General features: G+C 45.7%; 1 protein-coding gene across 1 annotated transcript; it reads left to right on the top strand.

Moving 5' to 3' along the window:
• The first annotated feature begins 49 nt into the window (after positions 1-49).
• Positions 50-5,013, top strand: LOC142059945 (G-protein coupled receptor 35-like). Its single transcript, XM_075099325.1, has 2 exons — positions 50-597; positions 2,266-5,013. Exon 2 carries the CDS (start codon positions 2,278-2,280, stop codon positions 3,223-3,225), a length of 948 nt encoding a protein of 315 aa, XP_074955426.1. The 5' UTR covers positions 50-597; positions 2,266-2,277; the 3' UTR covers positions 3,226-5,013.
• Positions 5,014-9,109: the final 4,096 nt, after the last annotated feature.

Here is a 9,109-nt window from a genome sequence, read left to right as displayed (position 1 = left end):
TGCTTGGTTCCCTCACCCTGGGCTCACTGTGATGGGGTGCACAAACACCAATGTTCTCCCCTTGGAAAGGCCATCAGCCCCTGCACTGCTGCCTGCCTGGGGCATGCTCTGCAACTGCATCAGAGGCTGCACAGGCTGCTGTGCTCGCTGAGGGACATTTTGTTGCCAGAAGAGCAATTTGCAATCATTATGGTTTTATTTCAGAAATTATTTGTTTTCCCATGACTGAAAATATTAAATATTAATGGCTAGCTTATGTGAGGTGAGTGGGGGGAGCACAGACTGGGTGGAAAAAATGATGGTGAAGCACTAACCTGATGTGAGTAGAACAACAGAGGGCACCAGAGACTCGACCATCCCAAAAAGTAGGTGATAAATGAAGCACTTTTGGGGAACAAGAGTTCATTGCTGTGTTTGAGCACTCCTGAGCTGCCGACAGCAGGCTCCCGGGCAGCTGTGCCCCGCATGGAGCAGCACCCTGCACCGGCACCCTGCACCAGCACCCTCGGCCCTGACAGGCCTCTCCTGCCAGAACACCCACGTCTACACTGCAACCTTTCTGAGGACTAAACCCACCGTCAGCCCCACAAAAAGCAGGTAATGTCTTTTAATTCTTCCCACATGGGTGTGTGGCAGTGAGCTCTGCTTAGTACTTCAGTGTGTGCTTTCTCACCTCTTAACTGAAGCACTAGCCAGGTCTGCCTGCTTGTTAATAGACAGGTCAGTCCTCAGCTGTGCACAGATGCCTCAGTTTTCTTCTGCTTTCATAGCTCTTATGCCTTACTGTTTTGCAGCCACTTGTGTCATTCAGGGGGGTCTTCCTCCATTGCTGTGGCTTCACACCAGTGCTTCTTACCATGCCACTTCCACAAGGGTGGAGACACCTGGCTCCAGGCACACTGTGGCATGGGAACTTGGGAACTGCCACCAACTCTGTGCTAACATGGGGGATTCAATGGGGCTGAGATGCCCAGCCCAGCCCAGAGGGCTCAGCTGCTCCTTGGGACAGTGCTATGCAAGCAGAGAGTGGCTTTTTCACTGTAGGATGACCATGGTAGGCTGGCAGGGAATGGCTGCAGGGTAGGTGGTACCACATTGCAGCCAAGGACCTGTGAGGCTGAAAGCCCAGGAGAGCCAGGACACTGGCTGTATGTTAGCTCCTCCATAAATTCCACCCTAAAAGTGACTGTACCCCTGTGGTTCAGTAATGCCGTACCAGTTCTGGTGCTAAGGCAGGTGCTATGCTTTCCTCCATGATTGCCAGATCCATCTTCCAGTCTTAGACACTAAAAACTTAGTTCATGCAATCAGACATTTTCACTACAGTTTAGATGTTGATGCTTAGAAGCAACTTATAAGGCAACGTATTTATAAGAGATTATAAGAATCTGGTCATTTTCGTTTCCTGCCTCACTGCAAGAACTTCCTTTATCAGTTGCAGACTAAGTCTGATTCATCCTCCACAGCCTCCCTGCTGGTAGAAGTTACCCTGAAATATTTAAAGGAATACCAGGAGATAGTCTAAGTTCTTGGGTTTGTGTTTTCTGCTCTAGCAACATTTGGGCTTCCTATCTTTGAAGACTGAGATCAGACACATGTGCTCACTTTCCCTTCTTTCTTGGAGACCTGTTATCTGCTAGGGCTGGTGGTATCCATGCTGAGCTATTTCTCCCCAGCATGCCACAGCAAAAGGAACGGGTTCATGCTTGGGAGCAGTCTGCCCAGAGCAGGCATCCACCTGCCAGCCTCAGCAGTGTTCCTACTGCCCCCAGGAGTAAAGCCACCTGAGCTACCTTATGGCTGGTTCACAGGCCACAGAGCAAATCCATGGGGTGGCTTCAGCAGCAAAGCAAGGGCCTTGGAGGGCAAAGGGGGAATGCTGCCCAGCTCTGCTTCAGGCTGTCCTAAAGCCAGTGGCTCTCTGATAACCACAGCAGCAGCAAAGATAAGGGACCACAAAAACTATCATTCTGCTTTGCAGACCCTTTGCACTCAAAATGTGCAAATCAGAACTGGATGGAGGGCAAGGCAGGCTTAATCCCATAATAGTTGCAAGAGAGAGTTGCCTATGTGTTTTTGTGTAGCTGGTGGTGAGTGGCAGTGTTACTTTGATGGTTGAGTGATAGATGGTGCTGATAAACCATGGAGCCCCTCCAAGGGCTGCCTACATATGCAGTGCATATGAGAATGGGGACACTGCAGCACGACCCAGACCAGAGGGCCTGTCCCCAAGCTCAGTCTCATGCCTGCACCCTTTTCTTGCAGAGACAGCCCAACATGGCCAACTGCACCGACAACGATGACATTCTGCAGAACGGCACTGTGCTATTTCAACTTATCGTCTACACCCCAGTGTTCTTTTTGGGGGTCCCACTAAACATGATTGCCTTCTGGGTCTTCTGCTGCAAATTCAAGAAGTGGACCGTGACCAGGGTGTACATGATCAACCTCATGGTTGCAGACAGTTTCCTGCTCTTTGCCCTGCCTTTCCTGGTATATTTTAGCATGTATAAACATCCCGTAGACAATCTGTGTTTCACCATACAGAACATATATTTTACAAACATGCCTATGAGCATCCTTAGCATCACTCTGATTGCAATTGATCGATACATTGCAATCAAGTTCCCTCTAAAATCAAAGATGTTTCGATCCCCACTGAAATCGGCTTCTATCTGTGGGTTTCTTTGGATAATACTGATAATTTATTCCTACTTGCGTCCAAAATTTAATAATAACAATGAAAGTGTCTGCCTTCAGAAACAATCTATTCAACCTAATTATTCATTATTATTTTCCATTATCTTTTGGTATTTTGTCCCCTCAGGGATTGTGATTTTTTGCTCAGTACAAGTTATCACATGTCTCAAAAAGAAGATGGCCACGAGCACTCATGAGACAAAGTTACTCCAGAAAGCAATCCACATTGTTTCTGTGAATTTGTGTGTGTTCCTCGTATGTTTTTCACCTTTCTACATCACACTGCTCTTGCGGTTTGCAGTGGATGTTGCTGGAGCTTGTTCTCTGCTCTCGGAAGTTAGAGCCTCTATTCGGATCTGTGCATGCTTAGCAAATACTAACTGCTGTTTGGACGCATTTTGCTATTACTTTGCAGCCAAGGAATTCAAGGAATTTTCTTCTCTGTTCCCCACTAATATATCAATGAGGTCCAAGGTGGACCAAATCCAAGAGTCACAGCCACCCACAGACCAAGTCATAACATAGTGCAGTGCACCATAGGTGTTAAGAGCCACAGTGCTGCTGAAGTTTTGAGGTAGATGGAATGGGACCACCTACAGTATTTGCAATCATTGTAGGTATAGGTATACCTGCAAAAGGGAGTATAGGCATACCTGCAAAATGGGACAACCCCCTCCAAGGGGGCTGATATTAACTTGAATTTTGTCCTTCTGTCCTCAGTGACTTGACTCCAGCTCTGACTATTGTCTTGGATTGTTGTATTGCAGTTTCAGGCATCTTCTGGTCAAGAGGGAGTGTCACATGGTATGGAGAATAGATTATAAGGCCATTGTCTCCACCACGCTCTGATTTGTACATATCATGCAGCTAAACATAGGAAACTAAGCACCCTTACAGCAATACACAATACACTTCTAGTACTGTAATATATATGGTCACTTAAAACAAAGAAAAAGACCTTATACTACAATGCCAAACCTAATACATCTGTGCTGCTCACATCAAAGATTATTTCATGCTCTGGTATTGCTGGTATTTCACTGCAAGCAGAGCAAAAGTGCTGTATGTGCACATGACCAACTTAATCGTTGCATGCTGTCTGGCCCTCATTCTGCCTTTTAAAGTCTCTTTTCAAAGACAGGAAAAGATAAAAGAGACAAATAGTGCCTGATCTTAAACATATTCTATTGCTTAAGGAGATGTGTGAGTGTTATCACCCTTGTATGCTGCAATTAACTATCCTCAGAGATCAAGAGGCTAAGTGACCCCATTAGCCCATTCTCCTTCATGGTGTGCTGTGAATCTTCATGACAGTCATTACTTACATGTCCAGGGAAGTGGTCTTAACATTACTTACATGTCCACGTGGTCTTACACTACTTACATGTCCCGGAAAGTGGTCTTCAGCAAGGAAAAAGACTTCTGTTTTCAGAAACAGCACAGAGGGCCTTCAAAAACACTTTTGGCTCTGGGATCCCCTTCTGGGATTTTGCATCTTGTTGGTTATAACGAATGCCTGTTGCAAACAGATTTTTATGAAGATTTTTATTATTTTGAAAGAAGATGAAGATTGATTCATATCAACCTGTTATCCTACTGTTAATCCAGAAAGCAAACAACCTACCTTTTTGCAAACCCAGTCATGTTCATGTTTTCTCACTGTTAGTATGGGGCACCTCATCCAATTTACAGTGGGCTCCAGTTAGGTCATCTACTCCAAAATACAAAACAGTAATGCTTTTGAGCATGTGACCTCAAGTATAGGCCTCATAGTACAGCAAATACTAACTGCTGTTGAGATGCCATCTGCTACTGTTTTGCAACCAAAGAATTTCAGAGCACTTTTCTCTTACCCAAGTCTATAGTTTTTAAATCAAGCCAGGATCACAGACAAGGCACTCTATTAAACTGAACAGCTGCCATGGTTTCACCCCAGCCAGCAGCTAAGCACCAGAGCCGCTCGCTTACTCCCTGTCAGTGCCAAAACCAGTACAACAGCTGCGCTAAAGAATTTATAGTTGTCATTCCTACTCATACCAAGCTTACTGCATAGAGAGCTGTATGAAGTGAATGTTTTTTCTTGTAAGAAGCAAACTAAGGTCTCCTGCCATTCATATTCTAAATTTAAAAAATTAAGTGTCCCTTTTTCTTATTGTGCAGTAGAAACTGTTGACTTTACAATCCCTGTCATCACTAAGTAGTATTACTTGTTGTTTGTACTGAATGCTACAAAAACAAAAAAGGAAACATTCTTTTGCAAGTGAAAATAATGCTCTCATACTAATATATCTATAAATAAAAAAAACATTTATTACTGTTATACAGAGTCCTCTATTATTAACACCAAACCTGTACTGGAGATTGAGAGAGAAGACTTAGCTACCTGCTTAAAAGACCTACCTTACAACAGGATAATTACAGTGCAACCCAAAGATGATCAAAGATGAGCAAGGAACTTTCTGATTACCTGAAGAAATTATTATCTGGTATCAAGTTATAATGATGTTTGTGATGGGTTTCTGACACCTTTCTTCATTCTGAACAAAACCTCAGCTCCCTGCGTGCTCCCAGTAAACGGAATAGATGAGTTATCAGCACCTGGGCCATATCAAACTACCAGCCATCATACAGCACTGGAATAGCAATCCATGAGGACAGGGACATGGTTATCCACAAATCTTTCCCATTTCCTAGCACAAGAGTCTGGCTAACGATAGTGGGGAGCAGCAGCCACAGTCCATCAGCAGCTCCAACAATCAGGGCTGGACCCATTGCATTCTGCTAACTTTTCAGCAAGATATAATCTCTCTGTCCCTTAAAAGAAAAAAAAAATGTTAATAATGGCTTAAACTTTAAATGAGCAAATTGATGCTGCAGTCAAAATTTAGGCTTGAGAAAGAAAAAAATGCAAGGAAAAGCCTACAAAGTAATACAGAATCTTGCTTCTAAGTAAGTAGCCATCATATTTAGCATTTTTGGCCCTTCTAAACAGCAAAGGCAGGGGCTGGCATTAGTGTTCTACCTGCTTGGTGACATTTGGGCAGACGTGAAACCTGAGTTCTCACCAGAGAATTGGGCTCCAGCAGCACTCCTCTCCCAGGGGCTGGAGGACACATCCTGGAGAGTTCTGCATTTTAGCAAGTTGGGTGCTGCTTTCAGGTTTTGGAGATATTTCTGTGGTTTTGCTTTCTCAGTGCAGCACAGTTGTTCCAATTGCCAGCATTGCCCAGCAGTCTCCAGGGGACTCTGCAAGCACCAAGCAGCTGTAGGGAGCTGGGAAGCACGGGCTTTGCCATGCTCTCCCTGGCAGGTTTGCACAAAGATACATGGCCAATCCCTTCAGTGCTGATGCTGCAGGAGTACAGAGAGGGCTACAGTACAGAGGGTCCTGTGAGTGCGTTATGTGCCATGGCTCCTTTCCTGTGTCGTGCTAAGAAAGGGAAAAGTGGAAACAGTCTCAACAGCCGGGTTGGTTATTGTGTGAGGTTGATTCAGTTAGCCTAACACTACCATTTCACAGGCTTTCCATGCTAAAAATAAGACACACATTCTGCTCCAAACCCCATAGTTCTGTTTTGGTCAAGATCTGCTGTTCTAACATCACTTCTTCCCATGAGAAAGCCAAGAAAAAACCACAGAGGGCAGAGGCATTGCAGAACCCAAATGCCGCAGGGTAGAGCAGTGTCCCATGTCCCTCTTGCATGTGTGGAGGGGGTACCAGTACCTCTCTCACCTTGCCAGAGGCCCTGTCCCACTGGGACGTGCTAGTGGCTCTAGCCAGCAGGGCACTGCCTCTAGGAGGCAAAGGAGACTGAGAGCTTCCCTGGCTGGGAAAGGAGGCAGGAGTCCATTGAATCTAAGATGTCCTGTCTATTAGTAATCTGTACTTGGAGCATGGAAAAACCTTATGAGAAGGGCTTTCTTTGGCTGGGAAACAACCTCAAGCAGGACATCAGGCAGAGCTTACAGGGAAGGAAAAATGATTGTGAAGAACAGAAATAAGTCTTAGAGATCAAGAAGTATAAAGATCAAATGGGTCTTAGCAAATCCTTCCCTTAGATATGAAAAGCTACCTATATACACAAATTACAAGCAAAGAAGTGAGATCACCCAGTACTGCTGATGATAAAAACAACAAAAATTGTCCAGGTATGTCCTGAAAACTACCCCATTACTTTGTCACAGCTTTCAATAGGGATGAGGAACCTGAGAAGTCCAGAATTTTAAAGGAATTGGCCCATGAAATCTCACACTAGCAACAATGCTTTTAAATAAGTCAGTCAAAATAGGATTGGGGCAGAGCCCACCACACACAGTCCCTTCTCTAGGATAGGGGAAGAAAGGGAAGGGTCTGGCCAGTAACAGCTCTACTACGTGCAGGCCTGAAAAATGTGCAGTTTCACAACATGTCTGAATAGCGTTAAATGGGAAGGAGCAAATATAAAAGCAAAAGATAAGTGCTGCTTCACCTTACAGGAGTATTTTACCTCACTGGCTTCTTTCACTAAGAAAATCACTTTTCCAGCCAAGGTGTGGTAGACATAGGTGTCAGTAAAACGTCCTTTGGAGCACGTTGTGAGCAGTAATGTACTTTGTACAGGCACTGGCACTCAGCGGTGCCGTAGGGCCCCAGATTACCCTGCCAGAGAGCTGACAGCAAGGAAGTGAGAAAACAGCATGCGTGTCACCTGCACTGCACCACATGGTAACAGCAGTCACAGGGCTGAGAACTGCAGAGGCAGTGGAAAATACCGAGTGAGCATCATTGGTCCATGGCAGAGGTGACAAAACCAGTAACTGGGTGTAAGAAGGGAGCCATAAGCAGCTGAAAGAGCCTAGAGGGTGGCTGATGGGAAGCGGAGGTGGAGAGAAGCATGAGGACCTTGACCCCACAGTGTCCAGAAATCAGATAGAGACCTGAGAGCCACACCAGGAGACATGTAAGTTCTTTGCAGATAACAGTTCATCATAGCTTTGCCTGCTGGTAGCTGGTGTTAAGTTGCTCTGACATATCCTGGTGAACCTGCTGATCACAGCCAGTGGCTTTGTGCCTGGTGACATGGTTTGACCCTCCCTTGAAGCCTCACCAAGCTGACGGGAGATATAGCTTCTCTCATCTGGTGACCACAGCACCAAGCTGTGAATGGGAAGCACCACACTGGAGAGATGCTATAGGGTGAGCTCTCTCCAGGCTTGATGTTGACTGCTCATAGTTAATACCAGTAGCGATTGCCTTGATGTAGACAATAGGAGTATGTGCACAACACTTGAGGATGATGCAAAGTGAAGGGTTTTCTGTACAGTGGTGAAACTATCACAGCCCAGGAGCTGGATGACTGAAAACTAAAGTACCAATAAGGACCATGACATGAAAATGATGGTTCGGGATCAACAAGCTAGGTATACTAATAGGTCAGTAACTACTTATAAGCATCCACCAAGAAGCAGCCACAAGAAAGGCAAAAGCTGTCCCTGGAAACTCAGGAGAAGTATTTAAGCAAAGCTTTATACTGACGATACACTGGCAAGAAATTAATCTCAAAGGCTGGTTTGTCATGTGCAGACAGACAATGCAGAAATACTCCTGAAGCTGCCCTAAGATAACCTGGAAAGTGGGAAGAAGAAACTTGTTTGCCCAAGACAGCAATTCAAGGTACTAACAGCAGGACCTTTGAGCTTGTTGATCAACCTAACCGAGCTCTTCTTGTAAATGGATTGCAATGGACAGCCAAGGAGGAGCCCCTGGCCAGCAGGCACCTGCAACCGCAGAGCAGTCATAACATCAGCAGGTCACAGGGTCACAATGCCATGTTTTCTCAGAATTGCTGGCTGATGCAAACTATGGAAGATGAGAGAAATACTGTGATTCAGGGTGAAACCCGGTCATAATAATAATGTGTCTGCAAACCACAAGCCTCACTTCTCCAACAGCCTGTGAATGGGTCTGGGGGTCCATCAGGGCTGCTCTGTCCTGGAGCTCAGCAGTGTGACAGCAGGTGGCAGTCCCTGCTCCAGCCCCATCAAGAGTGGCAGTCTAGAAGGCAGAGAGAAGACCTCAGTACTCTCGAGGGCAACAAGTCCCTTCCAAGCGATGTACACAACCTGTTGAGTGAGGAAAGTCAATGAGCATTGCCCAGTGAGACATCAGGCACTGGAAAGTAAATCAAAGGAAAAACCCAAAGCCATTCCATTTGCTGGAGGAACCACTGCAGGGCCGCACACAGAGAAGCATTTCATTTTGCTGCAGGGCTATTGCAGGCTTCTTGGTCAACAGGGTGTGATATGAGCTGTGCATGTGGTGACAGAGGAAGCTCAACCCTAGGGAAATACATTGAGGATGGGCGGGGGTGTTTCCTCTGCAAGCGTTGCTACTGTCACAGCCACCAGCAAATGGTCGTCACAGGACACC

Source organism: Phalacrocorax aristotelis, chromosome 7 (genome assembly GCF_949628215.1).
Source record: "Phalacrocorax aristotelis chromosome 7, bGulAri2.1, whole genome shotgun sequence".
Taxonomy (NCBI): domain Eukaryota; kingdom Metazoa; phylum Chordata; class Aves; order Suliformes; family Phalacrocoracidae; genus Phalacrocorax; species Phalacrocorax aristotelis.
This window is presented reverse-complemented; position numbering and strand designations above follow the sequence as displayed.

Coding starts and splice junctions, on each gene's coding strand:
- LOC142059945 (XM_075099325.1), top strand. CDS start 2,278: ATGGCCAACTGCACCGACAACGATGACATTCTGCAGAACGGCACTGTG.